Source organism: Panicum hallii, chromosome 5 (assembly GCF_002211085.1).
Source record: "Panicum hallii strain FIL2 chromosome 5, PHallii_v3.1, whole genome shotgun sequence".
Lineage (NCBI taxonomy): Eukaryota > Viridiplantae > Streptophyta > Magnoliopsida > Poales > Poaceae > Panicum > Panicum hallii.
The window spans coordinates 20,294,720-20,318,946 of NC_038046.1; the positions used below are offsets into that span (position 1 = coordinate 20,294,720).

Consider the following 24,227-nt stretch of genomic DNA (forward strand, 5'->3'; position numbering starts at 1 on the left):
CTGTCACTCCTCTTGAGCCATGCGAAAAGGAATTCCTTCGAGAAACCAAAATGGAGACGTCTCGTCGAGAGGATCGTCGTGGTGGTCTCGATTGGCTCGGGCGGCCGACGGACATCGCGATTCAGAGCGGTGAAGACATGGCGGCGGCCGGCGGTGGCGCTCGGTGCTGCGCGAGCTCCTGGCGGTGGGATGTTGCGCGAGCAACAGGGAGGCAGGGGCGGCTGCAGGGGTGCTGGTCGCGGAGACTCGCGCTGTTTCATTGGCGGTGGATAAGCCATACATACAGCCTAGCCCAGCAACAATAGAAACAGCGTAGGACGGTTCAAATTAGAGATCTGAATGCAACAATTCAAAAAATTGAATTCAACATTTCATGAAAAATTAATCAACATTTAAGAATAGTAGATTCAATATTTTTCAGAAACACATACATCAACATGTTGAAAAATACTATTTTCAACATATTTTACAAAAAATTTCAACATCTTAAAAAATAGAGATTTAACATTTATCAAAATCTAGATCACCATAGGGGCGGCAGCGGCGTGCGGGGCTGGCAGGGACGGTGATGGAGCGTGTGGGCGCATAGGGGCATGCGGTGAGGCCGCAGGGGCGGCGTGCCAGGCTGGCCCGAGGGGCGTCGACCCGAAGCCAGCGGCAGCGGGAATGGAGGAGGCTGGGGAGGGGTTGTCTTAGTGTTTTGGTGGAGAAGATCCAACGGACGTAGTCCTTCGTACGATTCTCAAACGCCGGAAGGTGGTGAAGAAAAAATCTTCTAGAAGATGTATAGGATTGGCGCGAGGAAGTCGCGCAGTGATTGGGCCACGTTGGGCCAAATTCGGCTGGAGCCGGGCCTCTCCAGCTAGGGCAGTAGGGGCCCAGCTTCGAAGAGAGAAGGAAGGGAGTCGGGTCGGATTGATACCTGGTCGGGTCCAGCACGTTAGGGTTTTATTAATTCGGAAAAAGATATCTCTATCTCTATCTCTACTATTTCTAAAGCAAGTAATAATTTTTTGTCCGTCAATCGGAGTTCTCATCGAAATCCGGGTGACCGTATATTAAGCTAAGAGTCTGAAACCATTTAGAACTAGCACTTGACGAATAAAATTAAAAAAGAAACTGAAGTCCTCACCCGATACGTACTATGTTATTATAAAATATATATGGTATATTATATATATGCTAATCAATATATTTATATAGTTTCCGGAGTAACGTACGGACATATTTGCTAGTTCCAGTTAAAAATTCAGAAATTTCTGAAATTTGTTTTAAAGCATAGAAAAATGTCCTTAGGCATCCAAAATACTGAGAAAATCTTAGAGATAAAATTGGTAACGATGAACCCAAATAAAATATTTGAAGCTCGTTAAAAGGTTGTCTAAAAGTTTTTAAAAAATTGGATTAGCTCTAGAAAAATCTCTATCTCTCTATATATATGTATATATACTATTGTTAAAGCAAGCAATGATTCCTTGATCCGTCAATGCGAGTTCTAATCAGAATCCAGATGACCGAAACCGTTTAGAATTAGCGCTTGGCGAGTAAAATAGAAAAAACTTATTATGTTATTATAAATACATATGATGTATAATATATATTTTTATATGCTAATCAATATATTTATATGGCTTCCCGTAGCGACGCGCGGGTATATTTGCTAGTTAAGAATAAAAGCCAGCAAAATCTGCAATCTCTATCTCTTCTTTAAACTATTACTGAAACAAGCAATGATTCCTTGATCCGTCAATCGGAGTTCTAATCGGAATCAGGATGACCGTATGTTAAGGGTCCAAAACCGTATAGAATTAGCATTTGGCGAGTAAAATAAAAAAAGATCGAAATCCTCAATCGACACATACTATGTTATTATGAAATATATATAGTGTAAAATATATATTTTATATGCTAATTAATATATTTATATAGCTTCCCGTAGCAATGCACAGGCATATTTACTAGTAAAATCTACAAGATGGATTAGTGTATTCGAAAAGATATTCACAACCTAAAAATTAAATTTTAGGGTGTGATACTCATCATAATTGTTACTTTCTCTGATCTCAAATATAGTCCATCCGGAGTTATTCTATGTCCAAATTTTTTTAATTTTAAGCATCTATCAAGATTGACAACACAAGATTATTGTCACCAGATTTATATGAAAATACTTCCATAACATATAAATATAGGTCGACTAATTATTTAGAATCGGAGGGAATACCTTTTTTTTTGCCAACATCCGAATTTATGCTAAGTGTTTTTTTAAAGGAATTTATGCTAAGTGTTTGTATACGGGGAATGCGACAGAGGAGAAAGAAGCCCGATTGTTGGTTGGATTAGATGTGATCGGTGGATCAGACGGCCCAGAAGTTGCGTTTTTTGGAGGTCCACCGCGTGTGGTGTGGACGAACGGACTTCGCTGCTTCTACTTACAAATTTGCACAAGCGCCATGCTTATTTTAGCTTGCAGAGAAAGGCACAAAACAACGGAAGATGAAAGATGAATGTGAACGATGATATCTATTTCACGCAGCAGCCAGAGCCGGAGCCCGGATCTGGTGTTCAGCGTTGCAACAGACTGGAATCACTGCTGTAATGGAAAAGTCAGATGATCCAGAGATCTTTGGTCCAAATCAATCAGATCCACACAAGCTAAAACTTTGCGCTGAATCTTTTTGTTCTATATTTTGAAAAGTAACGCGAAATGTACCCGTCTTGACTTTCTAAAAATACATATCCAGGTGAACGTAGGCCAGAGGCATTGAAGATAATTCCAGAGTAGCCACTTATCCAACTGGAAAAATAATCGACACAATCACTCATGCGGCACAAAAACAAGCCGAGTCATTCGCGGCATGAGGTGTGGAACCAGGCAAGATATAAGCCGAGTCATTCACGGCATGTAGCCAAGAGACCTCTAGCTCTTCGATTCAGCCACACGAGCTTTATACAGGCAGATATAAGCCATGTGCCAGTCACCTGCGTAGACAAACAAGTCTGCGTTAAAACTGTTATAGTCTGCGATAAAATGGTCTATTTCATTTTGTGTAAGGCCATCGCTCACCTCCTCCAGATAGTTTCAAAATATCTTCCTCCTTGCGAATGTTTGGGTTGTCATCATCAAACTCGATCCATTTTCCTGAAGGCCAAAACGAAAATTCAGCAAACTTGATAATGTGATACAGTTGATTTTTAGTAACCTAGCTGTAAGACTAGTTAGTCGGACCGTTATCTTGCTTAACCCAGCCAACATAGTGGCCAGAGTCTGCACTTCTTCCCTTGTGTGTCAATACAGCAACCAAATCGTAGACACCAGTCAATTGCTTCTTTGGTACAGAAGGATCAGCTGCATTTAACACACAAGCAAGAAAATTAAGTTTAAATATAGTTAGAGAACCCTAGCAGTTACCTCGATCATTAAAGGTAGAGGGTGGAACCTTTTGTAGCTTATAAACATACAATCCCATGAAACAAAGTTTGATATCAAACACAAGCTGTTATCACTACAAACAGAGGGCAGAAACAAACCACTTGCCTTTGTCAATGTCCATGCTGGATGAGTCCCCAGCGGTACTTGATGACCCCTGAAATGAAATGCAATAATTGCATCAACATGGATTGAAAATCCAAAAACATGTGAAAGTTTAATCTTACAGTTGATCCAATTAATTTTTTCACAGCTCTTAATGATGATTCAAGGTACCAGGGTACCAGGAAACCATTACCTCATTTTCTTTTGAGCTGCTAGCTTTCACCTCTGTTTTCAATCCAAACTTTGCATTTTCTGCATCTCTCAGCATCTTCACAAGCAAATTGAGCATCCAATTCAACACTGCACCAATAATGATGGAAACACAAAACTGAATAGCAAAAAGAGAAAGCTACCTGTCGAGGAGCTTGGAGTTTCTGCTTCAGTTCATCTGAGCAAAATTCATAAACATCCAGTTCCAGAGGGTAATCAACTTTCTGGCAATAAAAGAATCACCAAAGAGATTTTTTTTTAGCAAACACATAGGATAAAAGATTCCATACAAAACCCAGTTGCTATAATCATCAAAACATTGTTCAAGCGCAAGGGAGTAAGAGGGTAACATACGCGTAAAATCTTTGCCTTTTGGTTTGATTCCCTTTTCCAAAAGAAACGTACGAACTGCACAGTCAAGTACCTAATGGAAGGAATCTATATGTAAAATGTTTCTGTATAAGTGAGGACAAGTGAAAATGGGAAGATTTTATGTACTTGCCTGGGCAGCTCATTTATTCTCGACTCTCTAGTATAAATTGCAGTGCGACCCAGTGCAGGTGAAACTTTCTCAAGTTCTGTCTTCAAGCCCTGTACACAAAGAATATGAATGATTGACATAGATCATCTTATGAAAAATCTGAAGGACATCTGCAGGATATGGCAAGCAACATTACATTTCTTATTTCCCTTTCCCCTCAAAACCCACATAGAAGATACAAAAACAGCACAAAATGCAATAGCACACAACTATGGAGGTATTTGGATGGGTATCATCTTTCATGAACTTCATTAATTTGAGATACATACCAGAAAAAACTAGTTCTAGAACATTGGACTCCAAATGGGATGGGGGTGGGGCGTTATCAGGATGAACATTGAATATGTGGGGGAAAGGAAAACAAATTGAATCTGGCAATAAGTTTCTTGGAGACTGGTCAGATTAATATACAAACACTCTAAAATATAGATGGAGCATCTATTTACTTGTAATATTTTATATCTGCTATCTTCAAATTTGACCCTGTCTAAATAGTTCTATCTCCTTGCTCTTCTAAAAAAAACTGTAGTTCACTGGCTCATAATAGGCATTTGCTATGAACCAACTCAAAGGCTTTTGGGGGCATATGCATTATGCAATATAGTGGACGTGAAAGAAGCATTCTAACTACTTATAAACTTAATAGGCATTTGCTATGAACAAACTCAAAGGCTTTGGGCGACATATACATTATGCAATATAGTGTACGTGAAACAAGTGTTCTAACTACTAATAAAACTTAATAAACATCAGTAGCTTCAAAAGACCTGTTGAGTCGACTCAATAGCATTGCCCTAGACACCAGTAAAGGTGAAATCTACCACAAGGCATGCAGATAGGCCAAGACATTTCAATCCATGTAATAAGAATTATCACATCAGCACTACCAACGAGCAATTTGACGCCATAAGCAAACAAAGAACCAAACAGAATGTTACTTACATGCTTAAGTCCCTCATGAAGGTGGTTCACATCTTGAGATATATGACACTTCAGGGAATAAACTGATTCCGTTTCCGTGCTCTCCTCACCACTTTCTGCACAGTGGACCCTGGAAGTAAAAGTAATCATCAACTATCACAACCGCACTGGAGCATGTTCATCTAACAAATGGTTTTCTGCAGAAACAGAATATAAAACACCTAAACAACATTTACCCAAAGAAAGCACTAAAAGATCATAATAGGCTTCACAACCACCTGTGTGTTTGCTATACAGAGATAGAAAGTACAGGGCTACTGCTTTATATCATTTACCGCTCACGAAATCAATGAAGAAATCCCAGTTGTTTTAAAATGTCTACTTCTTCAGCCATTGAGAAAGGCCCATTAAAAAAAGAAAACCTAACATAGTTGTAAGCTGGAACCTTCTGTTTTCTGTATAAGGTGTATAAACAGGATTGTACCGAACTACCAACTGTACAACGAAAAATGCATACATATATAGGGCATCTAACACGGACAGAAAATACAGAAAGAAATATAGGGAGAGGGAGGGAGGGAGGGAGGAGAGAACCTGCTCACGAGATCTATCCCAAACAGTTGCTTCATCGAAAGAGCTGCAGATTCACTACAGGGGGAAGTGCGCAAATCATTTTAGAAAGAGTAGCCAAATATTGCCATAAAAATATTAAAGGGGCACAATGATAGATATGATACGTATAAAGGTGATATGGAGAAGTGCTATTAGTTGACACTGGACAGGTTACCTTGCATCTGATGTAAGAGTTTGAGAAAGTGTATACACCAGCTGTGTCCAGCATTCTTCTGCATCCTGTAATTTATTTAAAAGATGCACATGCATTACAGATAAACTACAGTACATAACCTAACTCTTAACCATAGGTGATTAGAAGGAACCTGTTGCATGTAGACATTGTTGTGCTGCTGGGCAAATTGTGGATATTTTTTACGCAATGTCTGCTCAGAATCAGATTAAAAAAAGAACTGTTAGTATTATGCCCGTTTCGACATGAGCCATCAAAATCTTCCACTGAACTAAACCAGATCACATAATTCAATAAGGTATGACTTCATAAAGCATTAAAACTTCATAAAGCATTAAATTCCATATTGAAACTGTTCAAATCATGAGAATATATACTGAGGAAATTAGACTAAAGAATATTTTCTTTATCAAAAGAGTAACAAACCACTGGAATATACAAGGCCTTTTCATTTCATACAGGGAAGATGACCCATTTTTTGAGAAAAATAGGAAACAATAAGCTATGATTCCCTCTGTTTTCAAATATAAATGGTCATTAGAACTTATATAATCTTCAATAAGTAACTGTAAGAATTTTCACGATCTTCAATGAGAGGGTCTGACGTATTTTATTAGTACTGAAATACAACATATCATATTGGCATCAATTAGTCACAAATCTGGTGATGTATCACTAGTCTAGATACTCTTTGCATAAATTAAATTTCAGATGTTTGACCAAACAAATACCATGACCATCTAAATTTTCAATAAAGTTCCCTTCATCTGGTTTGTAGAATTTCAAGGACAACAGTCACAGAATGAGGTCTTCTGATCTAGAACTAAGAGAAAATACACTTCACTAACCTAGAATGTATTTAATGATGGTGAGCTCACCTGCAAGAATTGTAGAGGTGCAACAGGACGGACACTTTGATCAAGCTCACCAAAGGTATTACGAGTTGCAAGAGTCAAATTATGAGAGGCTTGGTCAATGCCATTACCTCTTCCAGTATCTGAATAGCTGTACAAGTAAAATGGAAAGATATCAATTGCCAAATACAAAGCCTCTTCAAAAATAATATGAAGAGAATTTTTGGTTTAAACCTTAGTAGCGCTGACTTCAGCTCTGGAACAGAATGCAGACATTGCAATGTGGAATTCATGTAGCATGTATTCCCAAGGTTATAAAGACCAGCACTGTGCCCCTAAATATCAGTAGGGAAAACTCATTTCAGCAAACACAATAAATACTAGTAACAAAGAAAGAAAAGGTTTTTTTTACACACCACTAGCAATGACAAGATACGATTTCAGTATTGCAGCTAATCATAGAAGATTATTTATCACAAATTTATACAAAATTATATTCAAATCAGAAGGACCTTATGTGTGCCTATAGTTCCTACTCTCATATGTCAATTTATACTGTGCTCTCAAAAATACATTAAAAATCCCAAGTGGCTAGTTAAAGAACATGTATTCAAGCTCCCTTTTCCCAATATGCTTCTGGAAAGCCCAAAGCGTATGCTTCCATTTCATGTATGTCTCCAGTTACAGAATTCAGGCATCCTATCTATTGAACCTAAGGTGTAATGACAGATGTGCACGGGAAGCATATTGTCATGACAGACATACCAGCATCAGCTCTGATTGAATGATTAACGAATTAACCATTCAAGTTCTTTTTTAATGGATAATAAAGCAATCATGAATCCAAAAGGTCAAGATTAAGTAAAGTAATAATACATAGCATTGTGGACATGCTCAGAATGAGATCGGGTACGTACCAGCACGACCACTTGCTCTTCTTCTGGTAGATCCTCAACAAACACTGGACCTTTCTCTGGAGCTTTCACAATTTCATCAGCTGTTCCTATCATCATCAACTTTTGACCCTACAAATCGCATCTCAATTCAGTTGTAATTTCAAAACGAGACATAAATAGGATTTGAGCACAGAAAATAAGTCAAGCATCTCACATCTTTCACTCCCAAAGTAGACCAATCTGCATCATCCTGTATTATGCATAGCGGACATGTTATCCAATTGTTAGTGTATGAATATGCAATAGATATAGGCATATAGCTGAATCTATAAGAACTTAACAACATAGTATACCTTCAATATTCCACCCTTCACCATAATTTTTTGGCGTTCAGGTGGTACACCGGTTAGTGTGTACAACTGACTCTTGAAAACAATCGGTGGTTGGCTAGTGTCAATCTCTATGCCTGAAAAGACCTCCTTCTGCCATTTCACGCTAACTGGAAAGCATTACAAAAGCATTAGTTATATATAGTATGAAAGCAAATACGTTTGGGCACAGATGTAGCTAATAATATGCAGTGGGTGATAACACCAAAGTCTGGTGTCAAAACGGAAGCTTATTTCTAGTAGTTACATAAACTACTTTCCTTTAATGATTTTACAATATATTAAGACAACTTGTAAAGAAATTCAACAGGAAATTTAATGCAAAATGATTTATTGAGCTCTGCAACTAAACAAGGAGCTAACAGAGAATGCTTAGATATCCCAAAAGAATTTCAAATAGCATGATCCAGATAACAGTAAACCAAAAGATGTCAGGAAGAAAAAGGAGCAAGGAACTCTAAAGGACAGATACAATACTACCATAACAAAACTCTGCATGCATCTGCGTGTCAAGTGAAAAAGATTTTCTAAATGCGAATAACTTACTGGTTTTCAATTTTCCCATCGTTAATTAACAATGAAATACATAATTGTGTTCACTAAACACCCAAAACATAAACAATTTAAACCGCAAAACAAAGATATTGGACAAGTGACACAGCTTGCGTGCTCTATAGCCTTCTCATATCTTGTAGAATGTATCACATTCAATAAGCCCTAGTAACAACACTAAGCACATGTAGCATGGTGCCACTGAAGGACAGTGTACAAGGTCCAGTACTCCAGTTGACTGTTTAGTGAGCAGTGAAAAATTCATGGCATCAAAGAGAACCCATACAAATCCCTAAAACTGGAATGAAGCCATTGACACCTACATCTTTGAGTCTCTCTGTCTATAACTAAACGCAAAACTAAACGCAACCCTCACTGACATCCACACATATGTGCTTTAAAGCCTGAACAAAAAGAAAAAAAACAGGTGCCACATCGCAATTCTATCTATCTCAATCACACAGTCATGGAGAACTAAAGGTTCAGGTAAAGGACTGGATGCTAGTGCAACCGTATGCAGGTAGCAAAAGCAGCATTCAACGCCATGATCCAATCAAACCTTAGAGAAATATGCTTCGAAAGTTTTGACTTTCTTCTTTTAATGGCGCAAAACATGATTCCGGAATGTGTCGTATGTGTAAAGCATGTCCCACACCAAAGGGGGGAAAAATAGAAAGCCACAGAACGAAAACTTGCACTAAAAGGCTTATGCTTGTCGACTTCTTGGAGTTCTATAATGTTACAGCAAGTCAGCAGTAGCTCAGTAGAACCTAGTGTTGCCTTCCGTTAACTCCTTTCCGGATACAGGTCAGAAACCGTTGTCATAAGAGGTGGCACGTTTAACACTAAGACTAAGCAACAAACATCAGTGACTATGCATCATGGCTCAAACAACGCTGTGTTATAAGGAACTAGAGCACGCATCTGGAAGCAGCAAAGGCAAATGCGGCAACGGAGGGCCTAGAGCGCCGTGCAGTGCCGCGAGCCTGCACTCAGTTTCCAGAACCAAACCCTATCTTCCCAACCGAAATCTCCCCGAAACCAAGCCAAAAAGATAAAGGTCGCAGGAACCCAGGACGCTCCGGCGCCACCGCCGCGATCCGATCCCCGAACTGAAGGCGGATCGTATAGAGCAGAGACGGGTCAGGACCCTAAACGGGAGAACACGAGATACACAAAATTGAATTTTTAAAAAAAAAAAAACTGCCGATTCGAGCCTGAACTGGAGGCGGCCGGGGCAACGAGATCGATACCGCGGCGTAGGAATCGAAAGACTGGAGCGGGAGGGGATGAGGCTGGGGAGAGAGAGGAGCTCACCGGTCGGCATGGCGGCGGTGCGGCGCGGTGGAGACGGGGTTTACTTGCTGGAGGAGAAAGGAACGGGGGGCAGCGCAGACTAGAGAAAGGAGAGCCGAGAGCGCACGGGGGGCGACGGATGTTTATGCTTACGCAGTTACGCCTTCTCCCTCTCGGCCACGCCGTAACCCCACCAGTCGGGCCTCTGCTGCCGCTGGCTCCGGGCCAACTGCTTCCCATGGGCCCTGAAGGCCCATGAGGACGTACCCCAGAGAGCAGCCCATTGAGGACCTACCCATCAATTACACTGTTGCTTGTTCTAAAAAAAAAAGATACACTGTTGCTTAATTGCTTTATGGATTTCCTCTGAAAAATAGCATTTCATCGATTTCCTTGCAAATTGTAGATTAAAGCATGTCTTCCTAGATGTATATGGAATGGAGATTTTGATGCAGAAATTATACTGATAGCATATATTATTGACAAATGTTCGCCTTAAGTAGGATTGGCACGCCAAATCATCACCAATGCAAGCAAACAGTTATGAAGTAAAGTACGTAAATACTCCTCCACAATTTCTGAAATTCAGAACAAGAGTTAAAAGATATAGATCTCTATGAATGCATGATATTTAGGTTTCGTCGAAAAGTTGATGAGCGAAATACTTGACTTAAATGACTTACCAAAAGATAAGCTGTTGTGCACCTTACAAACAAAATGATTCCGCAATACCTCGCATGTTGCTACGGAAGAAATTCAAGAATTAAAAGCTAGGTATTTCTATGATGGATGCTATATACAAGTTCATCAAAAAGTTGATGCAGCGAAACACATCACTACCTTCATGATTATATCCATTATTGCATTGCCATTGTAAACAGTCTCTTCAGCATGCATATGCTAGGAAAACATGTTGTTAGCATTAGCTAGATCCTAGAAATGCCTAAAAATAGCAAGGCGAGCTCACAAAGTTCATCACATACAGTGATGCATTTTTATGAAAATGGCTCCTATAATTTAACATGACATCATCATTTAAACAAAAGTGGTTTAAATAAAAAATTTATGAAACAATTGTTTATTTTCTATTTTTATCCTTGACAAATCTAAATTGCAAGACCATTATTCGACATCTCTCATACCATCTTCCACCTCTATTTCCTTATATCTCTCCTTTTCTGGTTTTACTAGTTTCACCCCCCCTCTCTGTATCTATCTATCTTTCTATCTCCTTTGCAGTGTTAGGTAGCATTTGCGCCTTTTTTCTACCGTTGATCACCACTGCTTGGTCGGTACATCTCTTGTGAAGATTTTACATAGCATCAATGGAGATAAGAGGAGCCAATTTTAAATTTGTATAAAAGATGACCATCAATGAAATAATATAAAAATAGCACCTTTAAGAGAGTCAATTTTAAATGTTAAAAAAACTACCTTGCACCATCTTCTATTGTTATCTTCCCTTCCATATCACAACTACTTGGCTGACATACCTCTCACACAAAACTTCTCAATATCAAGCATAGATGGAGCCTAATAAGCATGCACATAGCTATTGATTACAACATTATCGATCCTGTCGGTTGAGAACTAAAAGACCTGATAATAACAAATGAAATATTCAAGAATCAAATTTTCTAGTACCAATATATGGTTGTAATTTTTGGACATCTTGATTTGGTGAGAAAATGAGGTTGTTACCTTACGAACTGTCTCATTAGCATAGATTTAGAATCATAAGATTACTCTCTCACCGTAGTACAAGTTGTTATTAGCGTATGACTCAATAAAATTACTGTTAAATTATCTTAACATTACGTGCTAATATATAAGATTTTTTTTACGAAATCACATGTGAGACATTTAGACAGCACAATGTACACCCTTTACTCCTTTAGGTAGCACAACTCGACCTTACTCACTTTAGTCCACATCTAACCTGTCACCGTCGCTGTAACGCCGAATGCGACCATTTTCCAAAACCGAACGCAGTCGCGTCCATGGCCTCCAGCCCGACCCAACCCAACCCAACCCGACCCGAACCCCGTTCATAGGGCATCGCATCCGCCCAACTTACCCAAGGCATCCATTTTCTGTTCGTCTTCCTCGATCCGAAACGGAAACCCCCAGCGTGCACCGCCCCGCTCCTCATTCATTCCCCATCTCGTCTCCTCCCCAACCCCGGCGACAAAACCCTAGCCTCCTCTTCCGTGTGATGGGATGCCGTCCAAACCCTACCCCGACCCCCTGACCGCCGCCTCCTCCTCCCCCGCCGCCCCCGCGACCTGGATGTCCGCATGGACGGTGCCCGGGCCCTGATCGCCGCCGGGGCCACCGCCGTCTGCTGCCTCGTCTGCGCCTTCTGGGCCTTCCGCACCTCCTCCTCCTCCTCCCCCTCCTTCTCCAAGAAGCAGCAATCCCCTTCGCTGAACTGCAGCGGCTGCGCCTCCTGCGGCTGCTGCGCCGCCAAGTCCGCCAACGGCGAGATGGCCGTGGGCGGGGATAACAAGAAGAAGGCGCAGGAGTCGGCCCCGCCTGAGGGCGGCGGCGCCTCCATGATGGAGCAGCTCGTCCCCGAGATCACCACCCACGCGCTTAGCTACCTCGACTACACCAGCCTCTGCCGCCTCTCCATGACCAACTCCGCCATGCGCCGTGCCGCCAACGACGACGGCGCATGGAAGGCGCTCTATCACAAGGTGCGTCTTCAGGCCTGATGTGACCACCAGCCTCCCTTGACTTCTCCTTGGCTGCTCTACTGTCTGATTGGCAATGTAGTTATCCGTCACTGCTTGTTTCCACTCTCACTAGGACTGTCAAGGTCTTGGGTTAGACTTATTACATTTCTGCTGGTGCATGCCATTACCCTTAGGGCGTTTGGATCGAGGGATAAAGGTTGTAGGATACAGACTGGGATATGTAATGATTTAATTCTAAGCGTCCACTGGATATGATGGAGTGATAGGATTCTTATTTACCGGGTTACTTATCCTTTTTGCACTCTAATCCAGAAACCAAGCTGTTTTCTCTCAGTAACTGAAATTTATAGTAAGGCATTGCGATTCGTCCATGACTTTCAATGGACACATGGAATGGACCAAACATCCGTGGCCCTCATGTCTCATTGGACACGTGGAATGACCCGAACCTTGCTACTGCATGTATTGCCATTTTTGAACTAAAGGAAAATTAATTGTACCCGTGCACATCTCGAAAAACTCCACCTTGCTTCAGTTTCCAGATTTTTACTGGCGTTTTCACAATCTAGCCATATTGATCAACATGTGACAATCAGGAACGTTTGAATTGTGCACGTGCACCCGTGTTTGTCGGTCATAAATCATAATAGTGTGTTTATATACCATTGTTCCTTCTAATTGTCCGCGCATCTTAGCAGATGGGTAAATTTCTGTGTCCCTTTTGATTTTCCACAAATTCATGCTACTTTTATTTTTTGGTTAGAAGTGAGTCATATAGCTTTAAATTCTGAATTTCCCTTGTTTTCTGGATGCTAATATGTGAAGTTGTGTAGTTTGTCTGTTTAAAATAACAATCCTTGGGATTATGTTGAAAGATTTTTTTTAGAATTTCTGCACACGTTTTGTACTGTCGTAATGTAAATCAGCTATTGTAGGATTTTACGGTGGAGCAGGGTACTATAAATCCACCTAATGGATGGAAGGCATACTATGCTGCTACAAAAGCCATCATGAATCTTAATGCAGAATTCTACAATATCATCAGGGAAGGGTCCTTGCCAGCAATGAGCCGATTTTGGCTCAATGCAGATTATGTTAAGTGTATTCACGCGACTGGGGAGTTCTTCACTGGGTATGTCCTTTTGACTTCACTTCAATCGATCCTCTCTGATTTCTACTTTCTGTTCTGCAACATATGTCCATGGCCTTGGGCATATGTGTTTCACAATGTATGTCCATGTGATGATTGCTATGCTGCTATGAAGAGGTTTAAAATGCAGTCATTGTACAACACTTGGGTGGTAGATTTGCCTGTTCGAGGGGTGGACAACTAGTTGTGGTTGATTTATTGCTTCTTTTCCATCAATGTTGGTGGTTTCCTTGGTCTTTGTGAAATTGTGGGCATGGACACACAGTGACATACATTGTGAAACTGACACAGTGCCTTATAGAGTGGTTCATCTAATTGAAAATATATTACGGGTCGTTATATGTATATATTGAATAAATGTAAAGAAAAAGACTGGTTGGTACCATCTGCTGCCAGTTAGAGAGATGATTGGCCTCCTTGCCTTGCATATGCGGAGAAGCAGAGGAATTTTCAGCAAACATATGTAGTGATTATTTTTGTTCCTTTACAAATGTCAAACTTCGTTGATAGTTCTTCAGAGAACAATAATAGAAACACTATGCTGGTGATTGGTTGGTTGGCTTAGTTCCTAGCCAGGCCAGGACGAACCCAGGCTAGCCTTTACCAGGCTAAATCAATTCAAGTTGGTCATGTTTGGTTCAATTGGCTTAAGGTAGCCTGCATTGTGAAGCTCCTGTTTGGTTGGGTGTATAGTGTGGTATGGTAACCTTGTATTGATTGGAGGTGAAGTTACCATTCCATTCCCTATCTCTTCTTCTCAGCTCTCTCTAGATTTGTACCGGTTTGCAGATTGCCAAGGCTGCTGCAAAATCTGGTTGCTAGCATGTCAATTCACACTTTAGCATGCTCCTGGGCATCTGTTGTAGGATAAGTCAGCAAATATACGTGTGCAGCCTGGTCTGTTTCTTCACCGTCATGGCAGTCTGCATGTGTTGGTCTTATTCAGACTGAACTTTGACGACAAACTCGATTTAGGCAGCGCCCAACTTCGATTCGGTTCATGCAGGCTTGATTTGGATTGTGGGGAGCTCGATTTGATGGTTTGTTGGTTCAATTTGTGTACTAAGACACTTGATTTGGTGGAGAAAGAATAAATCAAGGCCTCACACCCTGCACACAGCAGAGCAGAGCTGGAGACAGTGGAGAAAGAAAGAATGAATCAAGCTATCATCCGTGCCTGTCACGGTCGAAAGTGCGGAAGGCTCAGCAAGCTGCGCCGACCAGACAGCCACGGCAGGGCCTCAGGAGCTGCAGCGCTAGGGAGGAGGCAAGCTTGCCGAACTCCATCGTGCTGTTGCTGTTGGTGTCCATGGTGGTGATGAGCGGAGCAGCGACACCAGCGGCATCTCATCCTCAGCAGCCAGGCAGAGACCCAAGTAGCGGAGAAATGCCTCTAGCTCCAACTTGGTGAGTCTCGCCTCCATAGCGTGGAAATGCATTCTATTTGCGTTTCCGGCTGGCCAGGCTTGTGGACCTTTTTGCACTGCTGGGACCTGACTTACAGGCCTGTCCAGCCATCCAAATATGAAGAGGCTGCATTCCAGAATCCTGCCTAGGACCAGGCAACCAATCGCCACCTATGTATTGCTGTTGCTTAGGCAAGGCATATAAGACCATGCCATTCAGTTGTTTCCATGTCCATGAGAAATAGATCTAAACTTGTGAAATCTAGTTATTTATATAAATTAATTGTGTTAAAGGTCCACAGCTAAGCATATGTATGCCAATTTCTGCAATTCTGTTATTTATCTTTATCCTGAGGTTTTTCGTATCTATCTTTATCCTTTGAGTAGCTCTCAACTGTTGTGATCTAGCAAAACTATTTGTGTATTAATATCAGTTTCTTTAAACAAATACTAGTTCCTAGTCATGCATATTATGTTGGCAGCTGAATGGTATCTAGCGCATCACCGTCAATTAGATGAGCCAGGGGACTGGCTTTTAAAACCGTGTGCATGCTTCTGTTTCTGCTGAATAGAAGTAAGGATGGACTCATGAAATTTCTGCCTTTGTTGCGTATCAATTGCTTTCTTGCATCCATGCATATTGATATGAATTCTGCGAGAAGTGAAGGCAGTATGCTTTGGCAGATTCATTGGTTGCATTCTTGCAGTAGGCTGCACTTGACCACCTGCCACTGTCAGTAACTAACTATACCATACAAGTAGAGAATGAAACCTATTGACTAGTGTGACAAGGGTACAGATGTTAACCTGTTTCTTTATCTGGTTTGTATGACATTATTTGAATGTTGATTTAGTGGGGGTATAGAACACTTCTGTTATGTTCTGTTCCATTTGAATTGAAAGTTTCTATATGAAGCCTCCATTCCCCATACCACTATTCTTGATTTTCTAGTTGTACTGTTTAAGCAAGCATAATACTGACATGCCTTCTTGTGGCAATGCTTCACTTCCATGTTTAACAGATACAATGCGGTGATGGAGAGCTGGGGCTTGCTGTTCAACTGGGGCCAAGATGGAGGGCAGGGCATTGCTTTCCAGATACGGGATGTCCGTGTTCGTGTCCTTGGTGAGGTGGCGTGGGTCAACTTGAAGGCGAATGTTGACGTTGACCCTGTGCTGTTTCATGTGACAAATGTGTATGAGTTCCGCAATGGCAGGTGGTATATGGTTCACCACCACAGCTCGCTCATGGCTGACCCTGTTCCGCATAATATGTTTGGTTGAAGCTGGAGAAGGAAAGCAAGAAATCTTGGTGAGGAAACTAGATGGCGCGTCTTTGCTGTGGCGTGCTCCTTGACTGGTAATAGATTATCGGATGTATTTGAGGAGAGATTTCCTTCCCCCCATCGATTTTCTCCGTTCTGGATCTCCTGTGGATATTACCCTTCTGGATCTCCATTCTGCAGCTTTGTATAAATGTGTTTTAGGTGTTAAGCTTAACTGATGAATGAAAGGTTATGGCGCCCTGTGGGCTGCGGCTGACTTATCTGGTGCTTGCTTAGGGCGAGTTTGGTAGGGCTCCCCGCTCCTGATTCTCGCTGAGAATCCAAGGATCCGTGCCAAACAACAGTTTTTGAGGAGTGATTCTACCTGGGAGCAAGGGAATCGATCCTTGTTTTCATGTACAAACCGGGGATCAGATAGAATCCGCTTCCCCGCGCTCTCAAACAGCTTTCAACCAACCAAAATATAGACCTTGCTATCAAGTTGGAGAGTATTTATCCATAAATGCCACTGAACAAAACCAGGAGCGCCCTTCTCTCTCGCTTGACCCCCCTTCTCCCCCCGTGAGTCGCCCGCACCCGCTCAGCACTTGTCCGCCGCCCCCTTGTACTCCGTCCGCCGCCCCCCCCCCTCCCTGAACTCCGGCCGCCGCCCTAGATCCAGCGCGCCGGCAGCCACCTCCACTTCGGCCGCCCCTCTTCGCTGACTTCTGGAGTGCCTCCGCCCCCTTCTGCTCCCCACACGAACGCCCGAAGCAATGGAGATTCGCTAGGTTTGGTGGCCGCCCTCCTGTACTCCGGCCACCGCCCCAGATCCGGCCCGCCGGTGGCCACCTCCACTCCGGCCGCACGTCTTTTCTGGACTTGTGGCCTGCCTGCGCCCCCTTCTCCCTCCCCCACTCGACGGTATGTTCTGGTCGCCGCCCCTCCTATACACCGGTCAGAGCCTCAGATCCGGTCGGCCGGCAGCCACCTCCACTCCTGCCGACCTCGGTTGAGGCCTCCTGGACTCCCTGTGCGCCCTTCTCCTCTCACACGACGGCCTTCTTTTGCAGGTGTAAGGTACAGACTGCTCCACCGGCGGCTTCACCGGTCCTTCCGTTGCAGTTCCTCGTCTAGTTCGGTCTCTGCTCCACCGGCCTAAGGTACAGACTGCTCAACCTGATGCTCGTGCTATTTTCTTTATACAGACTGCTAAATTCTTTGTACAGACAAGTGCATTTGTTTGGTCACATAAGCAACTATTGTGTAATTGTGTGCTAAATTTTTATATGGTTAATATGTTGGTACAGACAGTTGGTTGTATGTCATGTGTAAGGTAGCATTTGATTTTTCACATGTCCAACTATTGTGCCACTTCATTGTTACAATTGTATTTGCTCAATATGTCGGTACTCGCCATGAACTATTTTCTGTACAGCGAGATGGCTGAAAACGCTGATTGGAATGAGGAGAACACTAGACTTCTATGTGAGTTGTTTGCTGAACAAGTGAGAGTACACAATCGCAATGGTACTCATCTTAACAGGACTGAGTACAAAAATGTTATGAAAAAGTTTAAGGAGAAGACTGGATTGGATTATAACAAGCTGCAATTTAAGAACAAATGGGATAAGATGCAGAAAGAGTATGCTAACTGGAAAGGATTGACCAAGGAAACCGGGGTTAGGATGGGACCCTATGAAGAAGACATATACTGCACCTGACTCTTGGTGGAAGAAGAAAAATAAGGTACCAATAATTATGATTGATATCTTTTGGTAGTCTTGAAAGCTATGCAAATATGTATGTATTTATCCTTTTTGTTTGCAGGTGTATAAAGGAATTGCCAAGTTCAAGGATGGTCCTCTTCAGCATGAAGATTTAAAGACCATTATGTTTGAAGATATTCGGAACACGGGAGATGATCATTGGTCTCCTTCAAGTGGTGCTGCACCTAACACTCAAGAGACCGAACCTGATGATGACAAAGATAAAGATTACGAGGCTAACGAAGCCGATGATGATTGTCATGAGATCTCCCCTGAACCTTCCAAAGGAAAGCGGTCTGCACCTACTAGCCGAAAGGATAAGGGTAAAAAATCAAAGACTCCAGGCGGACATTGGGTGCAGGATCAACTGAACAAGCTTGTTTCCATGAGCGAGAGGAGTACTGCCTCATGTGAGTCTTTGGCAAGGAGGGAGGATTCAATCAAGGATGTCATGGTTTTGGTTAGAGAGTGTGGTGCTGTTCCAGGAAGCAAAGAACACTTCATAGCTTCTCAAGTCTTCATCAAGCGAGCTGAGAGGGAGATGTTTATGACTTTGGAGACGCCAGAAGAATGGTTTTAGTGGCTTACAATGAAGCATAATTGGCTCACAAGGAATGATTTGACCATGTAGTGTGAGAACATGCATGTGGCATGTTCATTGTATCATTTTTCATGAGTTTGTTACATTTTTCCCTACTGCGTGCAAGCTGTGATTTTTTCCCTACTAGAACCTTTACCATGGTATTGTGTTATAACAATTTTTCATGAACCTATAACAATTTTTCTGTTGTATTGTAATATTTTTTCTATGAGATGTATGACATGGTTCATGCTGTATGGAATGTATGACATCTTATATGGTGTATGAATTGTATGACAATGCTTCTTGTTCTCATAATTGTTATGTGTGTATGGACAGATGTCTTCTTCTGATAGTGGGATGGACTCAAGTGACTCAGAAGTGGATGATCTGGAAGTCATGCGGCTGATCACAGAGAACCAAAATGGTATTCATGCTGCTGCATCTTTCTTATCATGGTATTATGCATCTTATGTTGATAAGAATGAGCGAAGGACTACAACTTTTCTTGGTATGGCTTGGGTCATGGAAACACTCAGCAATCCTAACGAATGTTATGAGATGTTCAGGATGCCCCCATGGCTATTCTACAAATTGCATGATGAGTTGGTTAGTAATTTTGGCCTACAATTCTCTAGTCATATGAACTCTATAGAATCTCTTGGGTTGTTTCTTGTGGTTTGTGGTCATAGTTGGTCGAACTCTGCTATTCGAAAAGATTTCAAGCATTCTAGTGAGACAATTAGTCGCAAATTCACTAAAGTTTTGCACTGCATGGTGGCAATGTCCAAAAGATATATACAACCAAAGGATCCTAATTTCCCGTATAGTGCATAGTAGAATTACCAATGATCCAAGAATGTGGCCACACTTCAAAGATTGCATAGGAGCAATCGATGGCACTCATATAACTGCAACACCACGGAAGAGGGACCTCATTAGATATATTGGAAGGTCTGAAAAACCTACTCACAATGTAATGGGAGTTGTTGATTTTGATATGCGTTTCACATATGTTTCTATTGGTCAACCTGGTTCTATGCATGATACTACTGTACTGTACCATGCACTTGAAAGTGATGAAGATACCTTCCCACATCCTCCTTTAGGTACACTTCAATTATATCTTGAGTTCTATTTTTTGTTATTTCTGGATATTGTTTTCTTATAACTTCATATTTGTTCTCATATGACACAGAAAAATATTATGTTGTTGATGCTGGTTACCCAAATAGAGATGGCTATTTAGCTCCTTACGAAGGTCAGAGATACCATATTCCAGAATGGAGGAATAGCGCAGCACCTAATGGTGAGCAAGTGAGGTTTAATTACTTGCACTCAAGTCTTCGTAATGTAGTAGAGCGCACATTTGGTGTATGGAAGATGAAATGGAGGATTCTTCTGAAGATGCCGACATATCCATTGGATAAGCAAATGATGATTGTTGCTGCCACAATGTGCCTTCATAACTACATCCGCGAGAATTATGCTCTTGATGAGGATTTCCAAAAATGTGATCGAGACCCTGACTATGTTCCTACAATTCCAACCCGATACAGAAGACATGTTCCTCAGAATGTGTCCGACACATCCACCATAGCATATAGTAGTAGGAACATGAATAGATTTCGTGATGACCTAGCTAGAGCAATTTGGGAGGCAAGGTGATTGATTTACAAGTATGATGTATTTTGGTTGACTCTAGGTCTTTATTTCGGTTCACTCTAGGCCCTTAATTGTATTTTTGTTGGATCTAGACCTTTAATTATATTTGGGTTGACTCTAGACCCTTAATTGTATTTTGGTTGACTCTAGACCTTATAATTGTATTCGAGTTGACTCTACGCCCTTAATTGAATTTTAGATGCCTTTTAAATACTTATGTAATATTTATATATATTATTAAAGATTTATACAACCATAATTTGTAAAAGAATAGGTAGCGAAGGGTATTATAGATAATCAACATATAAGAATCAGTTTCGCAGCCAAACGATTTTACAAACTGATTCCAATTCTCGAAAAGGATCAGGAGAATCAACTCCCATGGAGAATCAGGAGAGGAGAATCAGGGAGCGGAGCTCTACCAAACTTACTCTTAATGTGTGCTGTCTTGTTGTCTAGCATGCCTTGTTGTGCAGCTACCCTCTGCTTTCAGATGCCTAAGGTCTCGGCCTCTCAGGAGGGAGGTATTGCTAGGTGATTACTTTCCTTCCAGAAGGTTGCTGTCTTGCTGATGCTCTGGAATCTGGTCCGTTCAGACACAGTATAGCCGAGACTGCGCATTATTATTATATTGTGGCCTAGGACGAATTCCCATCCAAGACACACTCTAGTGTCTGAACAGAGAGAGAGAGAGCAACACATACAGTGTACGAACAGAGCAAGACCGTTCATTATGTTCAGGTTTACAACACAGGAACAGATCTCAAAGTGATTTGTACATGGCACTTGGTCCGAACATGTCTACAACTTACAGTACAAGAGGAGAAACGAGGGCTATTCCTCTGCAAATCGTCGCGCTAGTGTCATCATAAAAACAAAGCAATGGGACGCATGCCTCATAGCCCTCACATCAAACAAAGGTGTGCATGATAACAATGCTAATACCGGTGTCTTGTGACATGTACTGTGCATGTCTGCTTTTATTTGTTGCTCGGCGGCGCCCCCTGGGGGCCGCGGCGGCCTGACGAAGGATCGGTCAGGCATTCAGGCGTCCTCCTTGTCCGCGAAGATGTCGAGGAGGGCGATGGCCTCGGTAACTGAGAGCTCGAGCCGGAACTTGGGCCCGTCGTAGTGGTGGAGGATGGGGCGGAAGGCGTCCTCCTCCAGCGGGTCGTAGATCTTCCGCGTCGCCACGCGAACCTGCGCGTCGAAAGCATCAGCGTCAGCGTTACGATGATGTGGAGTGCCTGGTTAACTGAGACTCAGAGCGCACGCAACGTAATCAAGTGAACAGGTTTCGATGTTTGGTTGGACCATCTGCGTTCCTGCCGAACCCTCTGCAGACTGGCCAAGCCAAACCGACCTGCCCTCGCTCGGATAGGTGTGGTAGGTTAGGCGGCCACTACTGATCTCTACCGACTAATCCACATTCTAGAACAGTGCCGATTTAATAAAGCTTCCACTTGTTAATCGAATTGAATCAATTGGTTCTTTCCACGCGGATTTTTGTCGAAACACAAATTAAAAGATCTTTTTGCGTCCGGTTGGTCGGGCCAGACCAGACCCCTTCTGCACGTCGAAGCACGTGGATGGGTCTCTAGCTTTTGGCCTGTCGGTGGTAATTCTGCTTGGCGTTGAACTGTTCAAAGAGGTGCATGATCAACGCCAGCGCGTGAGCCGATCGGTCATCCGCCATGGCAGTAGAGAGACTCGAGCTAAGCTTAGCCATCGGAGCAGGGGAGGGAGGCGAGGTGAAGGCAGGGTACCTGTGCGGGGAATCGCGACTCGCCGGGGCACTTCTTGTCCTCCCACGCCGTCGGGTCGATGTTCGTCCCGCCGAAGCTCGCGGCCTGATGAACAACACGTACGAGGTGATCGGTGAGCACGGATGAAACGGCCAGTAGTTCTTCGGATCGGTGAGAAAGCAAATCGAATTGCTTGGTTACCTCGAAGATGCCGTGGAGCTGGTGGGTGGAGTAGTTGTAGAGGAAGAGGGGCAGCCCTGGCCGGATGGCCCGCACCGAGTCCCTGTACCGGGACGGCAGCCCTGCGACCCCAAACGCCAGCATCTCTCGTCAGCTCAATCTCCGAGCGTTCTTCGGCGCAGGAAATCGGCGTGATCCGAGAATTATTACAATAGAACTGGACGGATCGTGCTTACCGAAGAGCTCCCTCCTGAGGTTCTCGTCCATGGTGTCGTTGTTGCAGACGAAGATGTAGCCGCCGACGGCCTCGCCCCGCGGCAGCGCCTCCGACGCCGGCAGCGTCTTGAACCGCTTGTCCGCGGCCGCCGCGCCGTTGTTGTTGCCGCCGCCCTCGTTCTTGGCGTGCTTCTTCTTGCCGTAGTCGCCGGCGCCGCCGTGCTTCTTGCCGGCGCCGCCGTGGTGGCTGCTGCTGTTGTTGCTCGCCGGCCTCCCGGCGGACTTGTTGAAGTAGCTCTTCACCTCGCCGCTGTTGTTGCTGCTACCGTTGCTGTTGTAGCCCATCTTAAAGCCGTTGCTGCTGATGTTCTTGGCATAGCCACTGTTGATGTTGTTGTTGTTGTAGGCGGCGGCGGCCTTGTCGGTGGGAAGGTTGTTGTAGCGGTCGGCCTTGCTGGTGGTGGTTGCGCCGAAGGCCAGCTTGCCGGAGCCGATGAGCCCCGGCCCGCCGCCGTTGAGGTTGTTCTTGGCGGCCGCCAGGGCGGCGTCGGCGGGCGCAGGGGACGCGAAGAGGCCGGCGTCGGGCTGGGAGGAGTTGCGGCGGCCGGCGCCGGCGGCCGGGGACCAGATGGAGTCGCCGAGGGAGAGGCCCGAGAAGGCGGCCGTCTGCAGGCGCAGCTGGTCGCTGAACTGCCAGAACTCGCGGTCGTAGCCCTCCATGGCCGGCCTGTTTCTTCCGGATAGCCGCGAGTTCGCCGGAAAACGGAGAGGGAGTCGGGGAGAGGCGCGGGGGCAGGGGAGTGGGAAATGAAACGGAGTGGAGTGGGTGGGGGTGCCGCCGCGTGTGGCCAGGGGTTTTATCGCCTGCCCGGTGGGTCGCGGTGGAGGACGTGGGTGCAGTTGTCAGCTGGTTACCAATCGCGTCGGAGTGGAGCCGTACGTATCGTTATCGGGCGGTGACCCCAGGCGTGTGCGCTCGGCGTCGCTTGGCAACGGCCGGACGTGGGCGTGCGCCCTCCGTGTCCCCGCGCGGGCGGGGAAGGGAAGCTTCGGCGAAGGTGGCCAAACCGCGTCGCGCCGTGGCGAGGGGACGAGACGAGGCGTGGATGCCCCGGCACGCGCCGGCGCCGCCTTCGTCGCTAAGGTTATGCGGGTAAATAAACGTCTGCTGCCACGTCGCGAACGGACACGGCTTGGCCAGTTGGTAAGCTGGAGCATCGATCGGTCAGCACACCTGCGGTCCCGGTCACTCATTCATCGCTCACTTCCGGGCCGTTTTCCGACCGGGAAGCAGATACCAAATTTGCAAGCGCTCCCTTGTTCCCACTACGCGTCACGCGAGACAGCTGTACCCCTGTCTCGCCTCCTTATAGGTATTACGACCCGCTCAAAGATTTATTGGCTGACGTGTCGGACCCTCTAAGCACTATAGTGGAGCACAATACAGAGTGTGACTGGCACGACATGGACCCTCTGGGTTTATTAGGATCTCGACTCCCCAGCCACATTTTCGTACCGGTAATGACGACGGCTTGACGGGTTTTCCTTTTCCA

At 43.9% G+C, this 24,227-nt stretch overlaps 3 protein-coding genes and 1 pseudogene across 8 annotated transcripts; 2 read left to right on the forward strand and 2 right to left on the reverse strand.

The window, feature by feature from the left end:
- Nucleotides 1-2,625: 2,625 nt before the first annotated feature.
- Nucleotides 2,626-10,148, reverse strand: LOC112894868 (ubiquitin carboxyl-terminal hydrolase 6-like). The gene is made up of 18 exons (XM_025962696.1): nucleotides 10,021-10,148; nucleotides 8,116-8,261; nucleotides 7,977-8,012; nucleotides 7,784-7,891; nucleotides 7,101-7,201; nucleotides 6,891-7,017; nucleotides 6,146-6,205; nucleotides 5,995-6,059; nucleotides 5,802-5,855; nucleotides 5,229-5,337; nucleotides 4,248-4,336; nucleotides 4,100-4,169; nucleotides 3,889-3,969; nucleotides 3,729-3,803; nucleotides 3,539-3,587; nucleotides 3,230-3,349; nucleotides 3,068-3,142; nucleotides 2,626-2,982 (listed from the first exon to the last, which is right to left on the reverse strand). The coding sequence occupies exons 1-18, from the start codon at nucleotides 10,028-10,030 to the stop codon at nucleotides 2,921-2,923; spliced, it is 1,437 nt and encodes a 478-aa protein (XP_025818481.1). The 5' UTR covers nucleotides 10,031-10,148; the 3' UTR covers nucleotides 2,626-2,920.
- Nucleotides 10,149-12,075: 1,927 nt separating this feature from the next.
- On the forward strand, nucleotides 12,076-16,800 carry LOC112895529 (F-box protein SKIP8-like). Of its 6 annotated transcripts, XR_003229201.1 has the most exons (5): nucleotides 12,076-12,698; nucleotides 13,634-13,830; nucleotides 14,969-15,255; nucleotides 15,709-15,828; nucleotides 16,277-16,413. XR_003229201.1 is itself a non-coding variant. In XM_025963485.1 (3 exons), exons 1-3 carry the CDS (start codon nucleotides 12,297-12,299, stop codon nucleotides 14,940-14,942), a joined length of 687 nt encoding a protein of 228 aa, XP_025819270.1. In that variant the 5' UTR covers nucleotides 12,076-12,296; the 3' UTR covers nucleotides 14,943-14,984. The 6 variants fall into 6 exon arrangements, 3 of the variants coding, with proteins under 3 accessions (XP_025819270.1, XP_025819271.1, XP_025819268.1); XR_003229200.1 differs by lacking the exon at nucleotides 15,709-15,828 and having other exon boundaries at nucleotides 16,277-16,412; XR_003229202.1 differs by lacking the exon at nucleotides 15,709-15,828 and having other exon boundaries at nucleotides 14,972-15,255; nucleotides 16,277-16,412.
- Nucleotides 16,801-17,579: 779 nt separating this feature from the next.
- On the forward strand, nucleotides 17,580-18,894 carry LOC112895793 (annotated as a pseudogene).
- A 2,345-nt stretch (nucleotides 18,895-21,239) lies between these two features.
- LOC112893968 (B2 protein-like) lies at nucleotides 21,240-23,662 on the reverse strand. Its single transcript, XM_025961511.1, has 4 exons — nucleotides 22,695-23,662; nucleotides 22,480-22,580; nucleotides 22,300-22,383; nucleotides 21,240-21,733 (listed from the first exon to the last, which is right to left on the reverse strand). Exons 1-4 carry the CDS (start codon nucleotides 23,392-23,394, stop codon nucleotides 21,578-21,580), a joined length of 1,041 nt encoding a protein of 346 aa, XP_025817296.1. The 5' UTR covers nucleotides 23,395-23,662; the 3' UTR covers nucleotides 21,240-21,577.
- Between the last annotated feature and the right edge of the window lie 565 nt (nucleotides 23,663-24,227).